The 15,801-nt window shown below is 37.6% G+C and overlaps 2 protein-coding genes across 6 annotated transcripts in view; one reads left to right on the top strand and one right to left on the bottom strand.

Annotated features, from left to right (window-relative positions):
• The window catches only part of RABL3 (RAB, member of RAS oncogene family like 3), a 37,613-nt gene extending 23,617 nt beyond the window's left edge, over positions 1-13,996 (bottom strand). Inside the window, exons 1-2 of the mRNA XM_082460111.1 lie at positions 13,871-13,996; positions 7,869-7,960 (exon numbers count right to left, since the gene is read on the bottom strand). Coding sequence (XP_082316237.1) covers positions 7,869-7,960; positions 13,871-13,916 — 138 coding nt within the window. The 5' untranslated portion in view covers positions 13,917-13,996. The remainder of the gene's footprint in view (positions 1-7,868; positions 7,961-13,870) is intronic.
• Positions 13,997-14,084: 88 nt separating this feature from the next.
• Positions 14,085-15,801, top strand: part of GTF2E1 (general transcription factor IIE subunit 1) — a 60,478-nt gene continuing 58,761 nt past the window's right edge. For 2 of the 5 annotated variants that reach the window (XM_082460072.1, XM_082460076.1), the window contains exon 1: positions 14,085-14,203. The gene's annotated coding sequence lies outside the window, so the exon portion shown is untranslated. The other 3 variants (XM_082460075.1, XM_082460074.1, XM_082460073.1) reach the window with 2 other exon arrangements.

The following is a 15,801-nucleotide window of genomic DNA, read 5'->3' as shown; positions in this document are numbered from 1 at the left end:
CTTTGATCAATCTTTCTCTGACGCCCTTTTCATCATCAACTCTCTAAATATACCACAAGGTTCTTCCTCAGCTCTTCTCTTTCTAAATTTTCCTTTCTGAAAACCTCATCAGCTCTCATGGTTCAGGATTATCCCTATACAGATAATTCCAACTCAGAATTCTCTCTTGAGCTTCAACACGTCAAATGCTTTCTTGACATTGGATAGCTCACAGATCCCTCCCTTCATCATGTCCAGAGCTAAATCTATCATTTCCTTCTCTTTCACCTGTAATATATATCCCCCTTCTTAAGGAATAGTACATTTGTCCGTTGCCCAGGCTACCTATTCAATCATTAACACTCAGTATAATTTCCTATTCTTCACAAGCACCTCACTTTCTCGCTTGAACACTTATATTCTATATCAGAGCTATCCCACAGAACTTTCTGTGATGATGGAAATGTCAAATATAGTAACCACCAGCAACATGTGACTACTGGGCACTCGAAATGTGGTTAGTTCAACTAAGCAACTAAATTTTTAATTTTAGTTCATTTAAATTAAATTTAAATCTCCGTATGAGTCTAGTCATTACTGTATTTAACAGCATTAGAATACCTTTTTCTTAATACCATTCTGGAACAAAAGGTAGTACAGAGTAGTGATCAAAAGCACAGGCTTTTGAACCAGACTGTCTGGGTTTGAATTCCACCTCCATCACTTACTAGCATTGTGACCGTGGACAAGTCAGTTAATACTTCTGTGCCTCAACTACTTCATGTGTCAGATAGGGAAGCTAATAGTACCTACCTCAAACGGTTGTGGGCATTAAGGCTTGTGGATTAGTATGTAAAATAGGTGCCTAGCCAAAGTAAGCACTAAAAAATGTTAGCCATCATTTATTATTACCATTATTTTAAAGATCATTTATATAAAGACCTTGTCCCACCTACCAGTTCCCACCTCATATTTTTAGTGGTAAGACGACTGCCCTTAAAAAAATCTTTTTTCTCCTCAGTACTTATATATTGTTATGCTGCCCAAGAGGAATTCAATAGATATTGATTGTGTGCAATGTGTAAATTAGAGTTAAAAATCCCATTAAAGTGAACTAGAAATGACAAATCAATTTCCTTATTTATAATTTGTGAAAAGATTAAATTCTGTAAGTTTTGTTTTCATAATTAAGCGTAGCCATGCATTTATATTGGTCCCATTAGACTTGGGGCAACAAAATTAGAACACAGCAATGAATGAAGAATACCACAAAATAAAACTTTTCTCCCTTTTCCCTTCAGTTCAGTTATGAACACCTCTGCACTGCATACTAAATCCAAAATGTTAATAATTACTGAGTACATACTTTAAGCTTATTAGCTTCACCCAGTACTTGAAATTAAACAATTACATTATCACCTTTACCATCTCTATTTTTAGTTGGCTCTTAACAGATGTGAAATGAGCTAAACAGGGCAAATGTTTTTAAGAGTTCTGAAGAGTGCCTATTTATGGATCTATACTGATTCTGGAGATCCCCTGTCAGGTTTCAGTAACACAGAAGCTGTAATTGCAATATAAAAGCTGCTACAGAAGAAAGTGTTCTTTCAAGTTATTTAGGTAAAGGCTTTATCAGATTTAATCATCCTTGCTAGAGGGAAGAACTGTTCACTTTATTACAACAATAGTCAAAATAATTTACATGTCTATCAGAACTTTCCTTAAGATTATCATTTAAAAATGCCTTTTACTTATGTTGTCACTCAAGAAATGCATTTTTCTCAAAGAAGACAAATCAACCAGCCCAATTCAATGAAAAGGAATAAAAGCAAGATCACTTTCAGCCCCACATGCCCAACTCTTCCACGGTAATGCAATTCAGGCCAGTCTGGCTTTAAAGAAGTCAGTAACACACTCATTCCAGTAAAATCCATCACATTACCACATGACACTTGTCTTCGACTACTGTAGCCTTTATTCCAGTCTCCCTTTGGGCAGTTTTACGTCCTCCCCACTGTTCCCTGGAACTATGGAGGGAGTTCAAAAGTCGGCAGTCTTTCATAAGCTAACTCAAGGGAACTTCAATTTCACTTTCTCCAAAAGCAGGGGTTTCCAAAGGAAATCGCTACTGTTACTTCTAAAACTTGGTCAGGGTCTTGGGAACTAACTAAACTCATATTGATCTGCTCTCTGGGACATACGTAGAAGCACTCCTTACAGATACACCCCGAGTCTCCACCTTCATATACAGGAGGCTGCTAAGACAAAGTTTCTTTTGGAAATTTTGCTACCAGCTACACTCAAGACCTGTTATCCTCAGTTACCACATACTTTAGGTCCTTAATTGATTTCTCCTATTCTGATTCCCAAACTGCTTTCTGCTTCCTCTACCCATTATTCAATCCCAATTGTTTCCTTCTTCCAAATCTTTCCACTTCTCTCCTAGAAACTTACTGCATGATTATATAAAATTCCATTGTATTCTTATCCTCAACCTCATTGTATTAACTGATGCCAGCCTCTACCCTGAAGACAAAACTTCTCCTGCTGCCCTCTCAGATGCATGCTGTTCACTCTTCCACATTCGAATTACCCTGGAGTTGAAAAATAGGAAATACCTTGCATGAGGCTTTGGACCATCTAGCTATTCTCCCTTCCCTCCCTCTTCCCTTACTGTTAATACGTTTTACTCCCTGTCAGCATCTGATTCATAGTCTTGCCTCTCTAAGTCCTGTCATTAACCACTTCCATATCCACTTGGAAAACTGATTCCACATCCTACCCAGTGTTCCTCAAAACACTGTTCACCTGCACCAGAATCGTCTCAGGTGCTTCTTAAAATGCAGATTCCTGGGCTTCATGTATAACTCTGAATCAGAATATCTGGTGGGCCTTTGTTATAAAGCAGAAACTAACATACCACTGTAAAGCAATTATACTCCAATAAAGATGTTAAAAAAAAAAATCTGGGGGCAAGGTCCAAGAATCAAATTAAAAAAGTAAGACGTCAGACTGGTTATCAAAGAAAAATTTAACTATATCTTATTTACAAGAAATACACTGTAAATACAAGTGTACAGGAAACATAAAATTTAAGAGATGGAAGTAAGATACACCACAAAACATTAACTAAAAATAAGTTGGTTTATACAATATAATACTATTAACTATATCACCATGTTGTACATTATATCCCCAGAACTTATTTATCTTATAACTGGAAGTTTGTACCTTTGACCACGTTCACCCATATTACCCCTCTCCCCCTTCCACCCCGACTTCTGGCAACCACCAATTTCTTCTCTGTTCCCGCGAGTTTGGTTATTTCAGATTCCACATCTAAGTGTGCTAATACAGTAATTGTCTTTCTCTCTCTGACTTATTTCACTTAGCATAATGCCCTCAAGGTCCATCCATGTTGTTTCAAATGGCAGAATTTCCTTCTTTTTATGGCTGAATAATATTCCACTGTATATATAACACATTTTCTTTATCCATTCATTCATTAATGAACATAATCTTAAAAATTCTCATGACAAGAAAAAAAATTGTAACTATGTGAGGTTATGCATATTACCTAAACTTATTGTGGTAATCATTTCTCAGTATATACATATATCAAATCATTTTGTTGTACACCTTAAACTAATACAAAGTTATATGCCAATTATATCTCGATAAAACTGGGAAAAAAAGTGGATTTAGCTGTTTTATTACCAGACAAAATAGACTTCAAAGTACAATGTATTACTGGATATAGAGAGGATATATCATGATGATAAAATGTTAAATCCTTCTGGAAGTTTAAACAATCTTAAATTAGAACACACCTAGTAAAACAACCTCAAAATATATAAACAAAAATGGGCAGAATTAAAATGAGAAATAGACAAATCCACACTTATAGTTGGAGATTATAATACTCATTCCTTAGCAACTGATGAAACAAGCAACAAAGAAAAGCAGTCGAGATAGAGAAGATCTGAACAAAAGACTAACAAACTTGACCTAATTGATATATTTAGAACAATGCACTCAACAGTTACAAAATATGCATTCTTTTCAAGTGCACATGAAATATTTACCAAAACTGGCATTAAGCAAATCTCATCAAATTTCAAAGAATGAAATCATACAGCACATGTTCTATGCACAATGAAAGTAAGCTAGAAATCAATAATTAAAAGATAATAAACATTCTCAAAGTTTGGAAATTAAGTGGCATATTTCTAAACCACCCATGAGTCAAAGGAGAAATCATAATGGAAATTAGACAGTATTTTGAACTGAATGCTAATGAACAAAATTTCAGAGATGCAGCTAAAGCTGTGCCTAGACAGAAATTTAGAGCCTTAGAGCTTTCTAAAGGGAAGCCTGAAAAAAACCAATGAGACAACTACCCAGTGCCAGAAGTTAGGAAAAAAACCAGCTAATTAAACCCAAAGAAAGTATAGACATAATAGAGAAAAAAACAGAAATTAATAAAATAGAAAACAGACATATAATAGATAAAATCAACAAAGCCCCAAACTGGTCCTAGATAGACCTCTAGTAAGACTAACCAAGAAAATAAGAGAAAAGCCACAAATTACCCATATCAGAAATGAAAAAAGGAATACTATTGCAGGTCCTACAGATATTGAAAGACAATAGAGGATATAAAAACAAATTTTTTGACAATTTACATGAAACAAATTGTATCAAAAACATAAGTTATCAAAATTGATATAGAAGAAATAGTCATTTTCATATTTTCTTTAATGTTATTTAAAAACTCCCACAAAGAAAACTTAGGTCCAGAGGTTTTTAACTGTGAATTCTTCCAAATACCTAAGGAAGAAATAAAACCAATCTTACATAAACTCTTCTGGAGAATAGATACAGAGGTAAAACTTCCCAACTCATTTTACGAGGCTAGCAAAATCCTGATACTAAAACCCCACAAGGAGATTATAAGAAAGGAAAATGATAGGCCAATATTCCTCATGAATTTAGATACAAATATTTGAAAAAAAAAGTATTAGTAAATTGAATCTAGTAATATTTGAAAAGAATACATCAAGACCAAGTTGGATTTACTCCAAGAATGCAAAGTTGGTTTAACATTTAAAAATCAATCAAAATAATTTACCATAGTTACAAAATAAAGCAGAGAAATTATGATTATCATGCAAAAGCACCTGATAAAATCCAATACCAGTTCGTGGTTCAAACTCTCATCGAAACAGAAAGAGAAGGTAACTTTAATCTGATAAAGCATATCTACAAAAAGTCCTATAGCAAAAACCATATTTAATGGTATTACATTAAAAATTTCCTGAGACTGGGAATGAGACAAGGATGCCTGTTAGCACCACTTCTATTTAACACTGTACTGGGGATTTAGCCAATTCAATAAGAAAAGGGGAAAAAAACCCAAATAAGACAAAAGGTAAATTACATGAGCAGACTGGGCTCTGGGTAGATAAGAGGGGCAGGTGGGTGGGGCAGGAAAATGAATTTAAGTTCAATTTCATCGTCAAATTGTAAAGCACTAGACCTTAACCTCACACCTTTTAAGCTTCTCTGATCCTCCCTACAAACCTGTAGGCTAGATAAAGCAGGTATTATTTACCTCTAATTTGCAAATGACATACTAAGGCTCAGAGAACTAAACTGATTAGTCTAAGTCTCTCTTTAAAAAGCAAAAGCAATAGGGGACTGACCCAGGAAGTGGGAGTTCAAATCTAAGTTTCTTTTCAATATGTTACGCTTTCTCACAGAAAGGGAGCTAGAAAAGCCCAAAGGGAAATTTTGTCCAGAGCTTATTATTGGGTCTCCCAAACTTAAATAAAGTTGCCACTGAATTCATTATCTAGAATTTCTTTTTCTTCCATAGCTAAGAATTCGGGAACATAGTAGGCTGAAATGATATAGACAGGTCCCCTCTGACTTCACACTCATAGAAATGCCATAAAAATATTTTTTTAAAATAAAAAGGACACGCTTGAGAAAAAAAAAAAAAAGGAAATTCCCCAGATGCTAGAAATGAAGGAAAAACTTAGAGTATGAAGTGGGAGCTGACCCAGATTCAGATATAGCTTCAGGGGTTGGTCCCCAAAGTTTTAGTGCCCAGCCAAGAATAGGAATCTGTTTTCCAGCTTTTAAGGCAAGAGTATATGTGGGTGAGTGACAAAGAACAGATTCCCTTCTTGAAATGTGGACCCTTGATGAGCAGCCCAGTCAGTGAAAGAGAGTAGGAAAAACTCTGTCCACTGGCTCAGGAAAGCAGGAAAAACTTTCTGTCAGGGACCTTGTAGAAAGTAGATGAAAGATCCACAAAAAATGGAAACCACAATCAGATGCTGGGGGAAATTTACATTATCAAGATTGCATGGAAATTCCAAGCTGAGAAATTACAAGGATCACTAAAATCTCTAGGGCTCTGGCAGCAACAGAAATGAAAGGCACTGTACTCTCACAACACAGCATACAAGACTTCAAAAGGAAAGAGGAGAAAAAAAATCCTGTTGAAGATGTGGTCATCTTCAAGAATTACAAACCATACAAGAGGTACATTTCCATGAGGTAGAGTCTGCATATATAGCAAGTAGGAGATCTGTCACCCACCCAGAAAAAAAATAGAATGAGCCAAAAGAAACCATAAAATATTATGTTGAATATGATTAAAATGAAAAGTAATATATAATGAAAGATCAGAATATTTTGAAAAATTTTGACATTTGAAAAAGAACCGAAAGGAACATCTGGAAATTAAAAGTTACAGTTACTGAAATAAAAAACTGAGTGGATTTATTAAAAAACAGATTAGACATAGTTGAAGAGATTCTTAGTTAACTGGAAGGCAGATATGAGTACATCATCCAGAATGCACCACGGAGAAACAAACAACAGAAAGCATGAAAGTGCAATTAAAAGATGTGGAGGACAAAAATCCAATAGAAGTTCAAAAGAAGAAGATAGAAGGAACGAGGTAAGGCAAACAGATAATGGCTAAAAATTTTGAAAAATGAAGATATATACGAGGCGTACAACTTCTGACTAGGATGAATAAAAACTAATCCACCCCTAGATGTAGGTTAGCAAAACTACAGAACATCAAAGATTATAAAAAAAAATTTTTTTTTCTAAAGCAACTAGAGAGAAGAAATTACCTTAAAAAGGAATAACACTTAGGCTGACAGAGGATTTCTAATCAGTGGCAATATACATCGCAGACTGTGGAACAACAGGTTCAAGGAACTGAAGGAAAATAACTGTCAATCTAGCTAACTGCTATTCCCTCCTTATTTATTTAACTCAATGGAGAGAGGTATGCCAGTACAAGAGAGGCCTGGACAGGAATAGCTGGAATTAGCAAGACCAAAATATCTGGGAAGATAGTTAATTCAGCGGAAACTGCACTTGGGTTTCCTAAATGTGAGGTGGAACAGATGACCTAGACATAAGGCTCCAGAAGCTTTTGCCTTTACACTATATTTCTAGCCAAAAGTTGGCTGTCTTAGTGGGAAAGGCTCGAGCAGAATGATTTATGGAGCATGTTAAGCGAACTCTAGATATACAGCATAGTAATTAAAAGTGAAGTCTCTGGAATCAGACTAATTAGGATCAAATCTTGACTCTGCTTCTTACGAACTGAATGAATTTGATCAAATTACTTTACTTCTCTATGCCTTAATTTCTGTAGCTATATCTTACAGCTTAAAAAAAGACTAAATAAGCAAAGACATGTAAAACACTGGGCATAGTATCTAGCACAAAGTAGGTGCTTAATAAAACCCAGCTATTATTATTACTTAGTCTTGACTACAGGGCTGTAATTGGATCATGAGTTTGAAGGAGTTATCTTTAATATGACACTGAAAAACTAAAATATAAGAAACACATACCCTGACATCTACTGAGCAGCCCACAGTCCATGATGGATTTCCCAGCACTTGATTTTGGCACAGGAGATGAACTAGGGAGGATTTCCCAACACCTGTAAAAGATACAAGAACTCTAGTCATTTAAAAGACATGCTGAAATATATTATGGCAAAAGTAAGACTGAGAATGAGCAGTAATAATGATATGTAAAGCATGGTTGATTAAAGGGTGTTCATACCATACCAACGATTTAATAAGCTTCATTGATAAAGAGAAGATGGTCAAGGACACTGGTTCTCTCAAATTTAGCATCAGAATCCTCTGGAGGATTTGTTAAAACACAGAATGCTGGGTCCTGTCCCCAGAGTTTCCAGTGTGACAGGTCTGTCATGGAACCCAAAGATTTTGCACTTCTAACATATTCCCAGGTGATGCTGATGCTACGGATCCAGGGAACTCACTTTGAGAACTACTGGTCCAGGGCAATTTCAAATAAACTAATCCCTTTCCTTTGGAATGATTTCATCTATTCAGCCTATTTTAGAATTGCAGAATCTTAACGTATCTTAGAGGTAATCTCCTCTATCCTGACCACCAATGCAGAGGTCCCTTCCACAGACCCTGTTAGACGGTCTTTCAGATTATGCTTGAACACTATCAGTGACAGGGATTCACCATTTCACAATTCCATATTTAGATATTCCAGTTCTCCCATACAGTGATTTTTAGAAAGCAGTCAACCACTTGGCCCAGACTTACCTTTTGGAAAAGGAGAACAACTCTTCTTCTTCTTCTACATCATGGACCTTTAACTTCATAGACAGCACTTTTCTTTTTATTGAAGTATAGTTGACATACAATATTATGTTAGTTTCAGGTGTACAACCCTTAAATACATTACAAAATGATCACCACAATAAGTCTGGTAACCATCTGTCCCCATGCAAAGCTATTACGGTACCACTGGTGATATTCCCTATGCTGTACAATACATCCCTGTGACTTATTTATAATTGGACGCTTGTACCTCAATTCCCTGCACCTATTTCACCCCTCTCCCCACCTCTCCTTTCTAGCAACCACCAGTTTGTTCTCTGTATGAGTCTGTTTCATTTTATTTGTTTGTTCATTTATTTTTTTTTTTAGATTCTACATATAAGTGAGATCATACAGTATTTGTCTTTCTGACTTATTTCATTTAGCATAACACCTTCTAAATCCATTCATGTTGTCGCAAATGGCAAGATTTCATTCTTTCTATGGCTAATAGTCCACCTGTATGTATATATATACACACATTTTCTTTATCCATTCATCTATTGATGGACACTGAGGTTGCTTTCATATCTTGGCTACTATAAATAATGCTGCAATGAACATAGGGGTGCATACATCTTTTCTAATTAGTCTTTTTGTTTTCTTCAGGTAAATACCCAGAAGTGGAACGGCTGGATCATACAGTAATTCTATTTTTAATTTTTTGAGAAGCTTCCATATTGTAAATTGGCTGCACCAATTTACAATTCCACTGACAGTACATGAGGGTTCCCTTTTCTCCACATCTTCAATGACACTTGTTATTTGTTGTCTTTTTGATGACAGTTATTCTGACAGGTGTGAGATGATATCTCATTGTGGTTTTTTTTTTTTTTTTTATAACAATTTTTTCACGCCAGTGCTTTTTTTTTTTTTTTTTTTTTAAGAAATTCACGTTCTTCTATTTATTTATTTATGACTGTGTTGAGTCTTCGTTTCTGTGCGAGGGCTTTCTCTAGTTGCGGCAAGTGGGGACCACTCTTCATCGCGGTGCGCGGGCCTCTCACCATCGCGGCCTCTCTTGCTGTGGAGCACAGGCTCCAGACGCGCAGGCTCAGTAATTGTGGCTCACGGGCCCAGTTGCTCCGTGGCATGTGGGATCTTCCCAGACCAGGGCTCAAACCCGTGTCCCCTGCATTGGCAGGCAGATTCTCAACCACTGCGCCACCAGGGAAGCCCTCATTGTGGTTTTGATGTGCATTTCCCTGATGATTAGAGATGCTGACCATCTTTTCATGTGTATGTCTTCTTTGGAAAAATGTCTATTACGGTACTCTGCCTATTTTTTAATTAGATTGTTTTTTGATATTGAGTTGTATGAGTTCTTTATATATTTTGGATAGCCCCTTATCAGATATGTCGCTTGCAAATATCTTCTCCCATTCAGTAGGACAGCACTTTCTTTTCTTATAGATCTCCTGGGTTGAGGATAATCTAATTACTAATGCTAGGGCTAGTATTCTGAGATCTGTAGGAAGAGGAAAGGGAATGAGCTATCCCTGTACATTTATGTGTACAGTTACTCATTCAATTAACATATTTTGGGATGCCATTATAACAAGCATTGTTGGTGAATCTTTATGTGTCACTAATTGTTATCAAAAATTTAGCCGACCTCTTTGTGTGCATTACTGTGCATGGAACTATCACTTTTTATTATAAAGTTTTATTTACAGTCTATCTAGAAAGTACAGAAAAAAGAAGAAAATAAATCACCCAAAGAGCACTACTGTCAATAATGCAGATTTAATTTCATAAGCAGAGTTTTTCTATAAGCAGGTTGTTATTGTGAATATATACACAGTGTACTTAAACACAATGAAACATAAGCCTTTGCTTACACAGCTGGTTTTGTCTGAAATATCCTACCCATCCTCTCCTTCCATTTCCCCTCTCCCATTGGCCTGGTGAATTAATCTTTCAAGACTCAGCATCATTCTAGATATAAAGTCTTTTCTTAATCCATACAGGTAGAACTAAGCACATCATCCACCATCCTCTGCATGTCCACTGTACACTGTACATTTTTCTATAGAGCACTTAAAATACACTATTACACTTGCTTGTTTATAGATTTTATTCACTCTGCTTGATTTTAAGTTCTTTGAGGCCTGGGACTGGGTTTTACTCATTTTTTATTTCCAGTACTCCAAGAGGGCCTTAATTAGTACTTATTTAGTGGCTAAAAATTTCCATGTTATTACAGAATCTTCATAGATATTTTTAATGTCTCCATAGTAGTTCAGAGAGGAGACATAATGATTTATTTAACCATTTTCTCATTATTAGATATTAGGGTGTTCTGAACTTTTCACTATGCTAAGAAAAGATTTCTGTTTACACTTTCATTTAAAATTAAAATTATTTTATTAGTATACCTTCCCACAAGTGAAATTAATATGTAAACCGAAATCAACATTTACGGTTCTTGATATACATTGACAACGTTTATCTGGTTACTCTGCCACCCGCCATACACATAAGCCTGCAGGTCTTGTTGCACCTCAACAGTATGTAGTTGCTTTTTCATCTTTGTTAGCTTATAAAAGAAAAAAAAAGTGACATCTTGCTTTAGTCTGCATTTCTTTACCTTCCGGTAAAGATACACATTATGTTCATCTTTGCTAACCAGTTGTTTTTCCTCTCTTATGAATTATCTATTGACGTGCTCCACCCATTTATCTACTAGGTTTTACTGTTATCAGTTTACATGACTTTTTCATATACTAGCTGCTCATGTAATTGAACCAAACATTTTCCCAGATTTCCCTTTCATTCATTTTATTTTTTTACATACATGCACGTAAGATTTTTGAGTACTCAAAGTGAGTTTTGTATTTTATTTACTGCATTGCATCTGATATCTATGGCCTTTAGGGCATATCGTTGATTTTTGTGTTTGCATGTAGATTTGTTTATGTTGGAGGAATATAACTAGACATTTAGTTATCAGCTTGATACAAGTCTTGAAATTCTAGTTAAGCTTAACTGTGTCAGAGTAAACATCTCTATGCAATAATATTGTATAGCTCTCCATGAATTAACTGCATTGGGTGATAAGAGTTAGCTAACATGGGATGAACTTTAAACAGTAAGAACAACAGAAGTGCCAAGAATAGTGGTTAACTTTAAGAATTTTGGGAGATTCTGATTCTATGTTTTCATCATTAGAACTAACTTAGATCAAAAGAATGCACTTGATTTGCTGGGGGAAAAAAGTTCAATATAATCAAATAAATGCCAGCTCCAAACAGAGCTGGTAATGCGTTAAGCTCATCCCTTACATATGAAGGAACAAAGAGAAAAGAGTATGTGCATGTTAGAGAGACTTTCAGGATTCCTTACTAAATTATCAAGTATCTCTATGGGATACAAACAAATTTCTAAATCCCTAGTCATTCCTTTATATATTTGCGAAATCCTCAAAATCTCACAGGGGAAATGAGCCTTTATTCAAAAGTAAACTTTGAAATTTAAATACAAAGGCAGATGAAATGTAAAAAGTATATTCTAACTTGTCAGACAGCAAATCACTGTTAAATGGGAACTGATAAAAAGACAATAACTGACTTTGCGCATATAGCCTAATATCAGTGAATGTGTGACAAGATCAATCACTTTCCTGGTGGGCATGGCTGTGTCTTCTGTTTTACAACTAAACTATAATAATAATTTTAAAAAGCTTACTAACTGCCTGATCACTTTTTCACATTTAATACAGCAGCCAATTCAACCCTGTTGTGTAATGCACTGATTCCACAGTTATATCCCCAGCACCTAATTCAGCATTTGCTATGTATTGTAATAGGGAAATATTTTTTGGGGAAAAAAAATAAATCGACTAGTTTGAACAAGATGTAACATGAAGCAATTGTTAGATGCAATAGAAAGGTAATTATAAATGAGAGAGAGCACCCACTTCACATATCATGAAGAACGGTGTTAGCTCTGGATTTTTCTAAATCCTACTTGGTGATACTCTTACGAAGCCCATTTAGACCACCGTTGCTTTCTTTATCTGCAAAACTGAGTGCTTTTATTAAATTAACTTCAGCACCACTTCATGCTAAAGAACTAAAGTTGACATAAATTGGATTATGTTCATAGAATTTCATAATGCAACTTTCGGAAGGGAATATTAAATAATGCTCTCTGTAAAATACTTTGCAATGCAAATAATCTGCAGGCAATGTGAAAATGTTCTCAACCTCCTCCCCTCACCAATTTTATTCAGTTTGGTAAGGCTAGTTTTCAAGTTCTTTGGGGTATGTCCTCTCCACCTCCAAGCATCTGACACAACGTCTTTGCTCAAGCAGACATCCAAAGGTCAACTCCAGAAAAGCACATCTATGAAATGCAAGGTTAACATTTTTTCCAAGTTCTTAAAGAAGCTTAGGAGTGGAGGGTATGAGAAACAGGATAGTGAAGGGGAGACAGAAACACAGACTTCAACTCCTGTTCTCAAGTGTCCAAGGTAAGAATTTTAACACTAGGAATAAACTGGGCTCAGCATTAAGTCCTAGCTGCATCATAAAATGGCCCTTATCTTATTTTTTCTATTTCTTCCAGCCTAGCACATAATAGTTTTTCAACTAAGATTAAACAGAACAAAGAAAAAAGAAGCGCAGTTGAGAGTAAAACAGGTCTACCACCTGATAGTTCACGAAATAATATGGGTTAGTGTTCTAAGTATGGGGACTCCCGGCTCAAACTAGTTCTGTCATTTACATCTCTTTTTTGTAAAAGAGATTTGTCATTTGTGAAATTGTTTAATAGGACTGATCTCAGGATTAAATGAGTTAATATATGCAAAGCACTTGGAACAGTGTCGTTCTTCTTAGTGCACATTTGACTTCTTTAATTAACAAAATCTCTTAAAGGCAAGGTCCGAACTTCTGTCTCAGCACGGCGCCCAGTACAACACTCAACCTCCGCAGATCTTTTAAAACAAAGGATCACTAGGCTTCGGTCGCCCTGGAAACCGACGTAGAAACCAGCGAAAGCAGAGAAAGGCCCCGGCTCCGCGCCCCCCACCCGTGCGATTTGAGCAAAGTCCTCTGGGAAGTGTAGTCTTTAGGCCTCGAGAGGGAATTCAGCCACGGGCCAGAGTCAGTTAGTCGGTGGGTGTGTGAAGGGAGAGTGAAAGGGGAGGATTTTCGGATAACTCAAAAGTGTCGGGAGCCCCAGAGGTGGGTTAACCGGCTCACCTGAGTCTCCCAACACCAGTACCTTCACCCGATCCAGGGACGCCATCTTGCCACTGCCTTCCTGAGGTTAACGCCTATTCCGGGATTATAGGCCAATCAGAGCTGGGATTGGAAGGCTGAGTCTTCAATGTCATTGGCCAATAGGAGCGTGACTGTCTTGATTGAAGGCCTCAGTGTGCTGATTGGCCCGCCTGGTTAAAAGTAGCGGGTGGTTTCTAAAGCTGGTCGCAGGAATAGGGCGTTCTCCTTGTCGCACAAGTGGCGTGGCTCGTTTAAACCAGTAGTTGAGGCGCTGAGGGAAGCTGTAGTGGGAGTGTTCGAGGATTCGCTTTGGTAAACCTTGTTCCCTGTTCCTTGTTCTCGGTTCCCTGGCCCGGCGCCGTCTTTCAGGGTGTCTTCTACTTTTCGCTCCTTTCTCCATAGCTAGCCTCCTCCCCCTTAGCTACTCTCTTGACTCGGTTCTCTTCTTGGTCTTCCAAAGTACTATTGACCCGGAGCGGCCCATGTGCGACCTCGGGTAGGACGGGCTTGGCTGCGCCGAATGTGGCCTCTGGACTCAGCTGGCAGAGTCCGAGGGGATCTAGGGTGTCGGGGTGTCACAGTGGGGAGGAGGTGAACATTACCGGGCTCGTGGAGGCTAGCTTGTCCGGAGGTTTCGCGGTGATATGCCACTGTATGTATGAAGGCGTGGAGAGTACCGTGAAATATGGTAGCCGAGAAAGCCAGTTGGTTGTGTAGAATCCAAGTTCTTCTGGAACTGGAATAGAACTATACTGAAATAATCTGACAGGACTCCCCACATCCACTCCTTCCTTCTTTTCTTTTACACGCTGCAGTTAGCATAATCCTTTACAATCACGAATTTGATGCTTTCACCTCCTTAAAACCATTTGAAGTTTAAGAAGAGGGTTTCCAATACCCTATCTTTTTCTACTCTGGAAGCTGCAGTGGAGGAAGTGAATTGGGGGGAAGCTGGCAGGGTGGGCGTGTTTGAAGAAAAGGTGCTTTACAAGACCTATTGAAAGTTTTATGGAAGTACTAGACCAGCTGTGCTGCACGTTGGAAAGTCAGTGGTGAACGAGATTAATCTCTTGGTCTCCGAGGTAGACATGGAGAAAGTATAAGTCTGTTCACTGCAGCGAAGAAGGGGAAAGAACTACAGAAACGTGTGAAGGGGTGGGGGGGATCATTCTGAGCTACTAAGGGGAATCTGAGAGGGTGTCTCTGAGGAAATGTCATTTGAGATGTGAAGGGTGATTAGGAGAAGGGCTTTGGGCTTAGCTGCGGGAGCAGAGAAAACAGCATGTGCAAAGGCCTGGAAGTAGGGAATGCGTGTGTGGCTCACAGAATTGAGAGAATGCCAGCGTGGCCGGAGATGAAGCTGAGGAGGGTAGACCAAGCACAGAGAGTGCATTCATTTCAACTTTGTTTCTCCAACTCTGTTGCCCGGTGTTTGTATGATTAGAATACATAGGGTTCAAAAACAAAACCAACTTGCCTTTGGGGGTCTGGGCTGGGTAGGGTGGTAGGTGAGGCTGGGAGGTGACTGATGGATTCTGAGGCTAAAAAGAAGAAACAAGGCCTGGCCCCCAGAGGTCACACACTGAAAAGTCTCCAGAGGCCAGCCAAGCGCCTTCCCTGTTTAAAAATGTCAGCTGCTCTTTAGCTAATTGTTTCCATGTGGGAACATGGCCTCATTTTTTTTCCGCAGATATTTGCAGTTCTCAAGAGGGCCTGAAAAAATTGAAATTGATGTGAAATCTCATGATTTTTAATGTTGACCACAAATTCAGAAAATTTTCAAAACATTCTTTGAGTCAAACGATGTGGCACAGGCTACCAGTTTGAGACCTCTCATCTCAGTATTATGAAATCCAGAGATTGAGGAGATTCAGCATAATTGGGGGAGTAGAGGCAGTGAAGGAGAGAAC

The sequence above is a fragment of the Balaenoptera physalus genome, assembly GCF_965194825.1.
Source record: "Balaenoptera physalus genome assembly, chromosome: 4".
In the NCBI taxonomy this organism is placed as follows: domain Eukaryota; kingdom Metazoa; phylum Chordata; class Mammalia; order Artiodactyla; family Balaenopteridae; genus Balaenoptera; species Balaenoptera physalus.
Note: the sequence above shows the minus strand (reverse complement) of the source record. Positions and strands in the feature narration are given on the sequence as shown.